Source organism: Somniosus microcephalus, chromosome 8, assembly GCF_052327205.1.
Source record: "Somniosus microcephalus isolate GS21.2 chromosome 8, FLI_Smic_1.0, whole genome shotgun sequence".
In the NCBI taxonomy this organism is placed as follows: domain Eukaryota; kingdom Metazoa; phylum Chordata; class Chondrichthyes; order Squaliformes; family Somniosidae; genus Somniosus; species Somniosus microcephalus.
In genome coordinates this window covers 261685902-261700957 of record NC_140994.1, presented here as the reverse complement: position 1 = coordinate 261700957, position 15056 = coordinate 261685902, and the positions used below count along the sequence as shown (strand labels likewise).

The window sequence follows — 15056 nt, the reverse complement described above, 5'->3', positions numbered from 1 at the left end:
ATCTTGTATTATGTAATGAGACAGGGTTAATTAGCAATCTCATAGTAAAGGATCCTCTGGGGCAGAGTGATCATAATATGATAGAATTTCACATTAAGTTTGAGAGTGACTTGCCTAAGTCCGAAACTAGAGTCTTGAACTTAAATAAAGCCAATTACAGAGGTATGAGGGGTGAGTTGGCTAAGGTAGATTGGAAAAATAGATTTAAAAGTATGGCGGTAGATAAGCAGTGGCTGGCATTTAAATAAATATTTCATAATTCTCAACAAAAATACATTCCATTGAGAAAAAACTCCACTGGAAAAGTGATCCAACCATGGCTAACTAAAGAAGTTAAGGATAGCATTGGATTGAAAGAATAAGCTTATAATGTTGCAAAGAATAATAGTAACCCTGAGGATTGGGAGAGTTTCAGAAACCAGCAAAGGATGATCAAAAAATTAAAAAGGGAAAAAATAGAATGAAAGAAAACTAGCAAGACATATAAGAGATTGTAAGAGCTTCTACAAGTATGTAAAAAGGAAGAGAACAGCAAAAGTAAACGTTGGTCCCTTAGAGGCTGAGACAGGAGAAATTATTATGGGGAATAAGGAAATGGCAGAAACTTTAAAATATTTGGTATCTGTCTTCACAGTAGAAGACACAAAAAGCAGACCAAAAATGGTGGGGAATCAAGGGTCTAATGAGGGCGAGGAACTTAACGTAATTAATATAAGTAGAGAAAAAATACTAGAGAAACAAATCCCCTGGACCCGACGGCCTACATCCTAGGGTTCTAAAAGAGGTGGCTGCAGAGATAGTGAATACATTGGTTGTGATCTTCCAAAATTCCCTAGATTCTAGAACGGTCTCAGCGGATTGGAAGGTAATAAATGTAACCCCACTATTCAAGAAAGGAGGGAGAGAAATCAGGAACTACAGACCAGTTAGCCTAACATCAGTCATCGGGAAACGCTGGAATCCATTGTTAAGGAAGTGGTATCAGGGCACTTAGAAAATCATAACATGATTAGGCAGAGTCAACACGGATTTATGAAAGGGAAATCGTGTTTATAGTTTTTTGAGGATGTAACTAGCAGGGTAGATAAAGGGGAACCAGTGGATGTAGTATATTTGGATTTCCAAAAGGCATTCGATAAAGTGCCTCATAAAAGGTTATTACAGAAGATAAGGGCTCATGGGGTTGGGGGTAATATATTAGCATGGAGAGAGGATTGGTTAATGGACAGAAAACAGAGTCGGGATAAACGGGTCTTTTTCAGGTTGGCAGGCTGTAACTAGTGGGGTGCCTCAAGGATCAGTGTTGGGGCCTCAGTTATTTACAATCTATATTAATGACCTAGATGAAGGGACCGAGTGTAATGTATCCAAGTTTGCTGACGATACAAAGCGAGATGGCACAGTAAGCTGTGAGGAGTCTGCAAAGGGATTTAAATAGACTGAGTGAGTGGGCAGTAAGGTGGCAGATGGAGTATAATGTAGGGAAATGTGAGGTTATTCACTTTGGTACAAATAGAAAAACAGAATTATTTTTTTAAATGGTGAGAAACTTTCAAATGTTGGTGTTCAGAGAGATTTGGGTGTCCTTGTGCAAGAAACACAGAAAGCTAGCATGCAGGCACAGCAACCAACTAGGAAGCTAAATGGCATGTTGGCCTTTATTGCAAGGGGGTTGGAGTATAAGAGTAAGGAAGTCTTGCTACAGTTGTACAGGGCCTTGGTGAGACCACACCTGGAGTCTCCTTATCTAAGGAAGGTTATACTTGCCTTGGAGGCGGTGCAACGAAGGTTCACTAGATTGATTCCTGGGACGAGAGGGCTGTCCTATGAGAGATTGAGCCTATACTCGCTGGAGTTTAGAAGAATGAGAGGTGATCTCATTGAAACATATAAGATTCTGAAGGGGGATTGACAGGGTAGATGCCGAGAGGCTGTTTCCCCCTGGCTGGGGAGTCTAGAACTAGGGGGCATAGTTTTAGGATAAGGGGTAGGCCATTGAAGATCGAGATGAGGAGGAATTTCTTACAAAGGATATACGGCACAGAAACAGGCCATTCGGCCCAACCAGTCTATGCCGGCCTTTATGCTCCACTTGAGCCTCCTCCCGTCTTTCCTCATCTAAATCTATCAGTATAACCCTCTATTCCCTTCACCCTCATATGCTTGTCCAGCCTCCCCTTAAATGCATCGATACTATTCGCCTCAACCACTCCCTGTGGTAGCGAGTTCCACATTCTCACCACTCTCTGGGTAAAGAAGTTTCTTCTGAATTCCCTATTGGATTTCTCGGTGACTATCTTATATTGATGGCCTCTAGTTATGCTCTTCCCCACAAGTGGAAACATTCTCTCTGTATCCACTCTATCAAAACCTTTCATAATTTTAAAGACCTCTATTAGGTCACCCCTCAGCCTTCTTTATTCAAGAGACCCAGCCTGTTCATCCTTTCCTGATATGTATACCCTCGCATTTCTGGTATCATCCTTGTAAATCTTCTCTGCACCCTCTCCAGTGCCTCTATATCCTTTTTATAATATGGTGACCAGAACTGTACGCAGTGCTCCAAGTGTGGTCTAACCAAGGTTCGATACAGGTTTAGCATAACTTCCCTACTGTTCAATTCTATACCTCTAGAAATAAACCTGAATGCTTGGTTTGCTTTTTTTATGGCATTGCTAACCTCTGGCGCAACGTTTAGTGATTTGTGTATTTGTACTGAGATCACTTTGTTCCTCTACCTCACCCAGACTCGCACCCTCCAAGTGATAAGTGACCTCCCTATTCTTCCTACCAAAATGTAATAGCTTGTAGCGGTTCGTGTAGATCGCAACTAAATAAGAGTTTGACTTCGACGAACTATAAACAAGTTGTTTATTTACAGGAACAGGCTAATTACAGCAGGTAAGATGGCTGACTGTAGGAGCACCGTGGTGTAGGTCTTGTCCCAGCGGGGACTCGAGGACTGAGTTCGCAGTCCTGTGGGGAGCATGATGACGTCATCACGTTTGTGTTGTGACGTCATCACATTGCTCGCGTTTCCCACGCTTAGGGCGTCACGTGATGCGCGTCGTTGGCCGTTGAGGCCGAGGTCGCGAGGCCGGGCTGTGCCGGTGCTTGCCGCGGGAGCGGAAGATCGCGTCGCTCCCGTCGGCTGGCCGTTGAGGTCGAAGACGCTAGGCCGGGCTGTGCCGGCGCACGCACATCACGTTGTACGTGACGTGACGTGAGCGCGCCTTAAAGGGGCAATAGCCCCAACAGGTAAGTTAAAAGGGCAACGGCCCCAAAAGGTAAGTTAAAGGGAATTATGCGTCTCAATGTAAGGGACAACCAGTGGTACCGCCACAAGCTCACATTTATGTGTTGAACTTCATTTGCCAATTATATGCCCATTCTGCAAGTTTATTAATGTCTTCCTGTAACTTGTCGCAGTCCTCCTCAGTATTGACTCAAAGGGTTGTGAATCTTTGTAATTCTCTGCCCCAGAGGGCTGTGGATGCTGAATCGTTGAGTATATTCCAGGCCAAGATCGATAGATTTTTGGACTCTCGGGGAATCAAGGGATATGGAGATCGGGCAGGAAAGTGGAGTTGAGGTCGATGATCAGCCACGATCTTATTGAATGGTGGAGCAGGCTTGAGGGGCCGAATGGCTGACTCCTGCTCCTATTTCTTATGTTATGATCTCTACCCAGCAGAAACTAAGATTGCAATTTCCCCAAACTCATTACCCAGAGCACCTTTTGAGATAAGAATTGAGAGGAGGCGGTGGGTGAGGGGAGGACTTCAGGTGGATGTTGGTGTCACAGCTTTTATTGATTTTTGTTAGTATAAAAAGATGATATTCACAATACAGTTACGAATTAGAAAGACTCTCCTATTCACTGTCTGCCATACAGCGAAGTAACTTCATCAATGGAGCGTCGAAAGGAGAATGAAGCCGCTCGTTCCTGTATCGTTGTCAAAAGTAAAAAGCCTTTAATCCACCGTTGAGTTTCGCGGTCTCTCCTCAGCTTCTCGTACCAGGCTGGTTCACACAGGGTCTCGTCTCGGGGGCTCCGAGATGACGGAGCCAGGAGGTTGGAACCGGGCAGTCTGGTTCCCGATCCCGTCAATTCCGCAGCACTCAGGGACTTGACCTGTCCAAGCCTGGCCCGCATTAATCCGAACTCCGCCGCCACCGGGCCTCTTTACCATTGAACTCCAGGTGACCCTGTAAATAAACGGGAGGGTCGGCTGGGCAGCTTGATCTGGAGGGGCAGCGGGAGAGAGGTCTGCGCTGCTAAGCCAAGTAGTTTTCTCTTGATTAGCCCCCAGCGGTAGCCTAGTACACACTCGGGGGGAGTGAGGGTTCGCGGAGGTTTGACTTTGCCGATTGACTCTCTGGATTTAGCGAAGAGGGGAAGAGTCCCTGCATGCTCTATATCGGGAAACAGAGACCCTCCCTCCCTGTATGTGTTCCTCAGTAGTTTGGTTTGGAAAACCCTCGGGAGGAAGGGGTGTCCGTGAGCGTCAGAAATTTGACTGACCACAAGCATTCAGGGCCTAGAGTAGGAACAGACAGCTCGGGGAAACCTGCCACAGGCCAGTCAACCTCTGAAAGAGAAGAGGCGTGTTAATGTCTCGAGCGGGACCGAGGAGCTGAGCAAAGCTCCCGCTCGTCAATCGGTAACGCAGGATACACGGGTCTCCAAAGCAGCATCAACCCTGTCTGCACGGAATAATCGTCGGGAAATCTGTCCCAAATCAAGAGACAGACAGGGAGAGTGAGAGAGGAGGAGAAAGAGCGCGAGAGAGAGGGAGAAGGAGAAAGCGAGAGCGAGAGAAAGAGAAAGAGAGAGTGAGAGAAGGAGAAAGAGAGAGCGAGAGAAAGAGAAAGAGAGCGAGAGAAAGAGAAAGCGAGAGAAAGAGAGAGCGAGAGAAAGAGAAAGAGAGAGAGCGAGAGAAAGAGAAAGAGAGCGAGAGAAGGAGAAAGAGAGAGCGAGAGGAGAGAGAGAGCGAGAGAAGGAGAAAGGGAGAGAGCGAGAGAAGGAGAGAGAGCGAGAGAAAGAGAAAGAGAGCGCGAGAGAAGGAGAAACAGAGCGAGAGAAGGAGAAACAGAGCGAGAGAAGGAGAAACAGAGCGAGAGAAGGAGAAACAGAGCGAGAGAAGGAGAAACAGAGCGAGAGAAGGAGAAACAGTGAGAGTTTGAGATTCAGCGGTCCTCATTCACTCTGAACTAAAAAAGTGAAATCCCGCGAGTCACTGCAATGTTCCTGGGATCCAGAATTTTGTGGGAGGCAGGAGGGGGGAAAAAAACAAATAAACCTCTGAAGATTGAAAGTGAGTGCTGGGATTAATAACCAAAGTCTATCCCAGAACAGCTCACGATTACAGTCAGTGTCATTACAGTATCTGCCTCTTCATTAAATACTCGTACATAGTTCTCGGTCTCTCTCTCAGTCTCTGACCCACCAGATTGAATCGCTGAGCGCAGCTATCAGTATAACTCGGCGCTGCCAGCTCACGCAACCTCAGTTACAATTACGGCCCCTCAATCCGATCGGAGATTATTAAAAATCAGGAGGAAACAGTCGCTCTGATCCCTGCTGCTCCGGAATCCCGAGTCACAGCTCCCGAGAGCGGCATTTCCGACACCTTTCTCACGCAGTCTCCCGGAGGAATTTCCGGACTGCCCTTTGATACATCGCAGCCGTCCCGTGGGTCCGAGCCAGCGTCAGGGCCTCGTCTCGCAGCTCGCGGGGCAGAACGGAGGGAGCGAGCGAGGCGATGGAGAGGAGGACCAGACTGCCCTCGACAACGTCAGGGAACGGGTGAAGCTGGAAGAGAATGCACAAAACCAGTCAGTAACGGGGGTTGGGGGGGGGGGGCGGAGAGAGCGCGCACACAGGACATAGGAACAGGAGGAGGCCATTCAGCCCCTCGAGCCTGTTCTGCCATTCATTGAGATCATGGCTGATCTGTGACCTAACTCCATATACCCGCCTTTGGCCCATATCCCTTAATACCTTTGGTTAACAAAAAAAAAATCTATCAATCTCAGATTTAAAATTAACAATTGATCTAGCATCAATTGTCGTTTGCGGAAGAGAGTTCCAAACTTCTACCACCCTTTGTGTGTAGAAGTGTTTCCTAATTTCACTCCTGAAAGGTCTGGCTCTAATTTTTAGACTCTGCCCCCTAGTCCTAGACTCCCCAACCAGCGGAAATAGTTTCTCTCTCTCTACCCTATCTGTTCACCTCAATATCCTGAAAACTTCGCTCAGATCACCCCTTAACCTTCTAAATTCTAGGGAATACAACCCTAGTTTGTGTAATCGCTCCTCGTAACTTAGCCCCTGGAGTCCGGGTAACATTCTGGTAAACCTACGCTGCACTCCCTCCGAGGCCAATATAGCCTTCCGAAGGTGCGGTGCCCAGAACTGCTCCCAGTGCTCCAGGTGTGGTCTAACCAGGGTTTTGTATAGCTGCAGCATAACTTCTACCCCCTTGTACTCTAGTCCTCTAGATTATAAAGGCCAGCATCCCAGTAGCTTTTTTGATTATTTTCTGTACCTGTTCATGACAGTTTAATGAACTCTGCACCTGAACCCCCCAAGTCTCTTGGACCTGCACTGTTTTTAGCCTTTCACTATTTAGAGAGTCCCCTGTTCTATCCTTTTTAGGTCCAAAGTGGATGACCTCACATTTGCCTACACTGAAATCCATTTGCCACAGTTTTGCTCATTCACTTAATCTGCTGATTTCCCTTATTAATTTTATGTTTCCATCTTCACGGCTTACAGTGCCGCCTATCTTTAGTCATCTGCAAACTTGGATGTGCATCTTTCTGTCCCATCATCTAAGTTGTTAATAAATATTGTGAATAGTTGAGGCCCCAACACAGATCCCTGTGGGACACCACTAGTCACATCCCATCACTTTGAGTACCGTCCCATTCTCCCTACTCTCTGTCTCCTGCCGTTCAGCCAATTTCCTAACCAGGTCAATAATTTGCCTTCAATTCTATGAGCTTCAACTTTAGCTAGCAGTCTCTTGTGAGGATGGCTTATAAAATCGTACAAATTGGGTCGGGATTTTAGATTGCCCGCTGGTTACCAGTTACATCGAATCCACAGCACAGAATCCGGCCCAACTGGTCCATGTCGGTGTTGATGCTTCTCAAGCATAAACGCTGGTTACAGGGGAAGAGTCGTGTCAGTCGTGGCTCAGTGGGCAGCACTCTCTCAGCTCCAAGTCAAAAGGTTGTGGGTTTGAGCCCCACTCCAGAGACTTGAGCACTTAATCCAGGCTGACACTCCATGCAGTACTGAGGGAGCGCCACACTGTCAGAGGGGCAGTACTGAGGGAGCGCCGCACCGTCGAAGGGGCAGTACTGAGGGAGCGCCGCACCGTCGGAGGGGCAGTACTGAGGGAGCGCCGCACTGTCGGAGGGGCAGTACTGAGGGAGCGCCGCACCGTCGGAGGGGCAGTACTGAGGGAGCTCCGCACCGTCGGAGGGGCAGTACTGAGGGAGCGCCGCACCGTCGGAGGGGCAGTACTGAGGGAGCGCCGCACCGTCGGAGGGGCAGTACTGAGGGAGCGCCGCACCGTCGGAGGGGCAGTACTGAGGGAGCTCCGCACCGTCGGAGGGGCAGTACTGAGGGAGCGCCGCACTGTCGGAGGGGCAGTGCTGAGGGAGCGCCGCACCGTCGGAGGGGCAGTGCTGAGGGAGCGCCGCACCGTCGGAGGGGCAGTACTGAGGGAGCGCCGCACCGTCGGAGGGGCAGTACTGAGGGAGCGCCGCACCGTCGGAGGGGCAGTACTGAGGGAGCGCCGCACCGTCGGAGGGGCAGTACTGAGGGAGCGCCGCACCGTCGGAGGGGCAGTACTGAGGGACCGCCGCACCGTCGGAGGGGCAGTACTGAGGGAGCGCCGAACTGACGGAGGAGCAGTCTTTCGGATGAGACGTTAAACCGAGATCCCGTCTGCTCCCTCAGGTGGATGTAAAACATCCCACGGCCACTATTTTGAAGAAGAGCAGGGAAGTTATCCCCGGTGTCCTGGGGCCAATATTTACCCCTCAACCAACCTCACTAAAAACAGATAACTGGTCATTATCACATTGCTGTTTGTGGGAGCTTGCTGTGCGCAAATTGGTTGCCGTGTTTCCTACATTACAACAGTGACTACACTTCAAAAAGTACTTCATTGGCTGTAAAGCGCTTTGGGACATGTTACATTTTGTGCTCAAGTCTCTGGGTGGGGCTTGAACCCCCGACCTTGTGACGCGGGAGCGGGGGTGCTGCTTGCTGAGCCATGGCTGACTCCCTTATGAAAACACTCGAGTTGAATTTTTGTACCTTCACGCTCTCGGCGAGCTCGGATTGCTGTTGGTTGATGTCACGTAACTGTTCCATCAGAGTCGACATCGAGCTGGTCTCTCCCTTACTGTGGAGTCAAGAAAAAAACCTTTATAAAAAAAAATGTTTTTTCCCGGTCTATTGCATCAGTTTTTCTCCCTGCTCTCTTGTTGTAGAAAAGTCCCACAAGTGCAGGCCGTCCCTCTGGTACCTCGTCCACTGGCCCTTCGTCACGTGTCAAGCTGGAGAGAGTATTGGCCGGCTCTCCGATTGGGTATCACTGCCCAGGCCTATCCCAGGCCCCAGTCCAGGTCTAACCCAGGCCTGCCCCAGGACCAGCCCAGGCCCCAGACCGATCCCAGCCCAGGACAAACCCACGCCCACCCCAGCCCAGGTCTAACCCAGGCCTAACCCAGGCCCCAGCCCAGGCCCCAGCCCAGGTCTAACCCAGGCCTGCCCCAGGACCAGCCCAGGCCGATCCCAGCCCAGGATAAACCCACGCCCACCCCAGCCCAGGTCTAACCCAGGCCTGCCCCAGGACCAGCCCAGGCCCCAGACCGATCCCAGCCCAGGACAAACCCACACCCACCCCAGCATAACCCAAGCCACAGACCTACCCCCCAAGCCCAGTTCATCCCGCCCCAGGCCTACGTCCAAGCCCAGGCCCAGAGGGGAATTTTCCAGGTTTAAAGAAAATCTTTTAATGTTTTTTGCCTCTCTGACCCTCTGAGTGAAGAAATTCCTCCTCATCTCAGTCCTAAATGGCCGACCCCTTATCCTGAGACTGTGACCCCTGGTTCTAGACACTCCAGCCGGGGGAAACAGCCTCTCAGCATCTACCCTGTCAATCCCCCTCAGAATCTTGCATGTTTCAATGAGATCACCTCTCATTCTTCTAAACTCCAGAGTGTATCGGCCCATTCTACACAATCTCTCCTCATAGGACAGCACTCTCATCCCAGGAATCAATCGAGTGATTCAACACAGGGTGCATTACCTTACAAGACTACGATGGTCTGCAGCGGAGTTGTCCGCCGGCTCGGGCCCCGTCACCATCTCCAGCTCTGGCCCCGTCCCCGGCCCTGTCCCTAGTTCCGGCTCGGGCCCCGTCCCCGGCTCTGTCCCTAGTTCCGGCTCGGGCCCCGTCACCATCTCCAGCTCGAGCCCCGTCCCCGGCTCGGCCTGCCCGCCGGACGATTGCCTCTGATGCTGGCTGACCAGCTCCGCCACCGCCCGTTGGATGTCGGCCGTCCGTCTCTGCAAGGCCTGGAGCCTGGCGTGTTCCGGCGAGAGGAGGCAGCCGCACCTCGCCAGGAGCTCGCGAGCCGCGGTCAGGGGCTCCTGCCTGGTGTCGGCGGCAGCAGCCGCCAGGCCGGAAAGATTGACCAAAAGGCCGGGTCTCGACCGCAGTCCGTCCACCTCCGGATCCTCCTCATCACCGTCGTCGTCTGCCCGGCGCACTTCAGGCCGCTCCTCCGTGTCAGCCCGTGACATTCCAGAACGATCTTCGGCCAGCTGCCACCACAGCTCGTACACCTGCACGTAACACAGGAAGGCGCGCAGGCTTCGGAGAGCTGCCAGGCCGAGGGGGTCAGTGCCGGTCAGCTTGGCCTCCAGGTCAGAGATGAAATCTGCTCCTAGCAAAGAGAGATCAGCTCAGTAAGGGGCACTGCCTTGCGTTAAAACAAAGGTATTTCATAGAATGTACAGCACAGAAACAGGCCATTCGGCCCCACTGCTCCGTGCTGGTGTTTATGCTCCACACGAGCCTCCTCCCATCCTACATCATCTCACCCCATCAACATATCCTTCTATTCCTTTCTCCCTCTTGTGTTTATCCAGCTTCCCCTTAAATGTATCGCTGCTATTTGCCTCAACCACTCCCTGTGGCAGCGAGTTCCACATTCTCACCACTCTCTGGGTAAAGAAGTTTCTCCTGAATTCCCGATTGGATTTATTAGTGACTATCTTATATTTATGGCCCCTAGTTTTGTTCTCCCCACAAGTGGAAACATCTTCTCTACATTACCCTATCGAAACCCTTTCATAATTTTAAAGACCTCGATCAGGTCACCCCTCAGCCTTCTCTTCTCTAGAGAAACGAGCCCCAGCCTGTTCAAACTTTCCTGATTGGTATAACCTCAGTTCTGGTGTCATCCTTGTGAAATCTTTTTTTGCTCCTTCTCCAGTGACTCTATATCCTTTTCACTAAACAGCAAGAGAGGTTTTAACCATCAGGATAGGATGAACAGTGTAGAGGGAGCTTTACTCCGTATGTAACCCCGTGCTGTACCTGCCCTGGGAGTGTGTGATGGGACAGTGTAGAGGGAGCTTTACTCTGTATCTAACCCGTGCTGTACCTGCCCTGGGAGTGTTTGATGGGACAGTGTAGAGGGAGCTTTACTCTGTATCTAACTCGTGCTGTACCTGCCCTGGGAGTGTTTGATGGGACAGTGTAGAGGGAGCTTTACTCTGTATCTAACTCGTGCTGTACCTGCCCTGGGAGCGTTTGATGGGACAGTGTAGAGGGCGCTTTACTCTGTATCTAACCCGTGCTGTACCTGCCCTGGGAGCGTTTGATGGGACAGTGTAGAGGGAGCTTTACTCTGTATCTAACCCGTGCTGTACCTACCCTGGGAGTGTTTGATGGGACAGTGTAGAGGGAGCTTTACTCTGTATCTAACCCATGCTGTACCTGCCCTGGGAGTGTTTAATGGGGACAGTGTAGAGGGAGCTTTACTCTGTATCTAACCCGTGCTGTACCTGCCCTGGGAGTGTTTGATGAGACAGTGTAGAGGGAGCTTTACTCTGTATCTAACCCATGCTGTACCTGCCCTGGGAGTGTTTAATGGGGACAGTGTAGAGGGAGCTTTACTCTGTATCGAACCCGTGCTGTACCTGCCCTGGGAGTGTTTGATGAGACAGTGTAGAGGGAGCTTTACTCTGTATCTAACCCGTGCTGTACCTGCCCTGGGAGTGTTTGATGGGACAGTGTAGAGGGAGCTTTACTCTGTATCTAACCCATGCTGTACCTGCCCTGGGAGTGTTTAATGGGACAGTGTAGCTTTACTTACCCTCAGGCAAAACAACCTTGATGATTTCCTGCATTAAAGTGAAGTTTTCAGCATCGACACAGCGGACCAGAGCTTTGAGAAGGACGGTGACCATCTCGCCGCAGTCCGATAGCAACATGCTGGTTATGGCCAGGCTCAATTCCTGAGACAAGTGTAGCATCAACTGGAAGAAGGGAAGATGATCAGAGATACAACAACAACAACTTGTATTTATATAGCTTGTTTAATGTAAAGCGTCCCAAGGCGCTTCACAGAATTTTGTAAGGCAAAAAATGTTGACACCGAGCCACATAAGGAAAAATTAGGGCAGGTGAGCAAAAGCTTGGTCAAAGAGGTAGGTTTTAAGGAGTGTCTTAAAGGAGGAAAGAGAGGTAGAGAGGCAGAGAGGTTTAGGGAGTGAATTCCAGAGCTTAGGGCCTAGGCAACAGAAGGCACGGCCGCCAATGGTTGAGCAATTATAATCAGGGATGCTCAAGAGGGCAGAATTAGAGGAGCGCAGATATCTCGGGGGGTTGTGAGGCTGAAGGAGGTTACAGAGATAGGGAGGGGCGAGGCCATGGAGGGATTTGAAAAGAGGGCTGAGACGTTTGAAATCGAAGCGTTGCTTAACCGGGAGCCAATGTAGGTCAGCGAGCACAGGGGGTGATGGGCGAACGGGACTCGGTGCGAGTTAGGACACGGGCGGCTGAGTTTTGGATGACCTCAAGTTTACGGAGGGTAGAATGTGGGAGGTCGGCCAGGAGTGCGTTGGAAACCCTGGATACAGGGGAATGTTCCGCCGACTGCTGTTCACCGAAATCTAGACTCATCGCACCATCTTCTACTCTAACTTTCTACAACTTCAGGATTGTGGGACTTCCTCCCTCTGACATCCCCCCAAACTGTGGGAGTCTTCAACACAAACTACATTACAGCAGAGCTCCTGCCACAGTGCGTTACCGTGTTAAACCGAGGCCCCGTCTGCTCTCTCAGGCGGGTGTAAAAGATCCCATGACCGCTATTTTGAAGAAGAGCAGGGGAGGTATTCCCCGGTGTCCCGGCTAATATTTATCCCTCAATCAACATCACAAAAACAGAACAGATTATCCAGTCATTTATCACATTGCTGTTTGTGGGATCCTGCTGCGTGGAAATTGTCTGCTGTGTTTCCCACATTACAACCGTGACCATACTTCGAAAAAAGTACTTCATTGGCTGTAAAGTGCTTTGGGACGTCCCAAGGCCCTGGAAGGCGCTACAGAAATGCAAATTCTTTATTATTTTTTGTAAGCACGATACTAAACCACACAAGCGACAAAAATCACAGAATCTTACAGCACAGAAGGAGGCCATTCAACCTCACACTCCATCCCGACCTGGAAATATATCGGCCGTTCCCTCATCGTCGCTGGGTCAAAATCCCGGAACTCCCTCCCTAACAGCACTGTGGGAGTACCTTCACCACACGGACTGCAGCGGTTCAAGAAGGCGGCTCACCACCACCTTCTCAAGGGCAACTGGGGATGGGCAATAAATGCTGGCATTGCCAGCGACGCCCAGATCTTGAAAATGAAATTTTTTAAAATTCCATTTATTGCCCTGTGAGGGACGGCAACCTTGTTGGACTTTCACAGTGATTTGTTTGGACAATTCAGGCCACTTGAGAGAGCGTTAATAGTGGAACACATCACAGAATCATACCGCACAGAAGGAGGCCATTCAGAGAGAGGGGGGGGGGGGGGGGGGGGGAAGAGAGTGAGGGGGAGCGAGGGAAGGTGAGGGGGAGCGAGGGAAGGTGAGGGGGAGCGAGGGAAGGTGAGGGGGAGAGAGGGAGAAAGCAGTTACCAGTCTGGGAGGAGTGTTCCGAGATGCCGTGGGGTACGCCATCATCCTCAGCTGGTGGTGAGCAGTCTTCAGTCGATCCATGTCGGTGGCCGTGATGGCAAACTCACTTTGCCAGATGGCAATCACCGAGTTAATGAGCGGCTCGTCGCTCCGTAAGGCCCAGCTGTGGTAACACGGCGAGTTAATGCTCTTCCACAGAGTCAGGTTCCTGTCAGCAAGGCACTGGTAGAGAAGCTCGTACGTACAGAGGACCAGCCTTTGCCCCTAGACACAGACAGTTAAAACACAATGACATCTTTACAATGCACAACTGTACATCAGAACTTTCAGGCACAGGAAAGGGTCGCTCGGTGAAAACCAGTAAGATAAATGATAAATGTGGCCCGTGACAGGGTCACTCGCGGTCCGCCCAGGGTGTGGGTGGCGGTGGGGTGGGGGGGGGGGGGGCGGCAGCACTCGGGGATTCGCTCCGGGGGTCTGTCACGCTGGGGTCTGCCCTGGGGGGTCACTCAGTTATTTGCCGAGAGCTACAATTCCACCCAGTACCCCGATCAATCTTCACTCTCCGGAAACATAAGAACATAAGAAATAGGAGCAGGAGTAGGCCAATCGGCCCCTCGAGCCTGCTCCGCCATTCAATAAGATCATGGCTGATCTGATCCTAACCGCCAATCCACTATCACAGAACCATCTCCTGAATCTAACAGAATTAGACACACGAAATAGGAGCAGGATCAGGCTACACGGCCCCTGGGCCCGCTCCGCTACCCACAGGGCCATGACCGATCCGGACCTAGACTCATGTCCAAATTCCTGCCCGCTCCCCGTAACCCTTAATTCCCTTTACTTCTAGGAAACTGTCTATTTCTGTTTTAAATTTATGTAATGATGTAGCTTCTACAGCTTTTTGGGGCAGCATATTCCATGGACCTACCACCCTCTGAGTGAAGTAGTTCCTCCTCATCTCAGTTTTGAAAGAGCAGCCCCTTATTCTAAGACTATGCCCCCTAGTTCTAGTTTCACCCATCATCGGGAACATCCTCCCCGCATCCACCCGATCCAACCCCTTCACAATCTTATATGTTTCAATAAGATCGCCTCTCATTCTTCTGAACTCCAATGAGTAGAGTCCCAATCTACTCAACCTCTCCTCATATGTCCATCCCCTCATCCCCGGGATTAACCGAGTGAACCTTCTTTGTACTGACTCGAGAGCAAGTATGTCCTTTCTTAAGTATGGACACCAAAACTGTACGCAGGAAACCTGGTCCAAAATTCCACGGTTCCTTCCGGTGAAGGGAAACTCAGTTTAGGAACAGGAGGAGGCCATTCAGCCCCTCAAGCCTGTCCCACCATTCAATGAGATCACGGGTGGGATGAGAACGGAACTGGCCCGGGTAAACTGGAATCAAAGATTGGCAGGCAAAACTGTAGTGGAACAATGGGCTGCCTTTAAAGAGGAAATAGTTCAGGTACAGTTGAGGTACATTCCCACGAGGGGGAAAGGCAGGGCAACTAAAGTCAGGGCTCCCTGGATGATGAAAGAGATAGAGAATCTGATGAAGCAGAAAAAGAGCACATATGACAGATGTCAGGTTGCAAATACATCTGAGAATCAGGCTATATATGGAAAGGTCAGAGGAGAAGTGAAAAAGAAAATAAGAGGGGCAAAGAGAGGGTATGAGAATAGAATGGCAGCCAACATAAAAGGTAATCCAAAAGTCTTCTATAGGCATATAAATAGTAAAAGGCTAATAAGAGGAGGGGTGGGGCCCATTAGGGACCAAAAAGGAGACCTACGCATGGAGGCAGAGGGTATG

At 50.3% G+C, this 15056-nt stretch overlaps 1 protein-coding gene across 1 annotated transcript in view; it reads right to left on the bottom strand.

Moving 5' to 3' along the window:
* Positions 1-3791: 3791 nt before the first annotated feature.
* The window catches only part of gemin5 (gem (nuclear organelle) associated protein 5), a gene marked incomplete at its 5' end in the record, with an annotated part of 81300 nt that continues 70035 nt past the window's right edge, over positions 3792-15056 (bottom strand). The window contains 5 exons of the mRNA XM_085996200.1: positions 3792-5815; positions 8339-8426; positions 9336-9975; positions 11413-11575; positions 13237-13500. Coding sequence (XP_085852326.1) covers positions 5639-5815; positions 8339-8426; positions 9336-9975; positions 11413-11575; positions 13237-13500 — 1332 coding nt within the window. The remainder of the gene's footprint in view (positions 5816-8338; positions 8427-9335; positions 9976-11412; positions 11576-13236; positions 13501-15056) is intronic.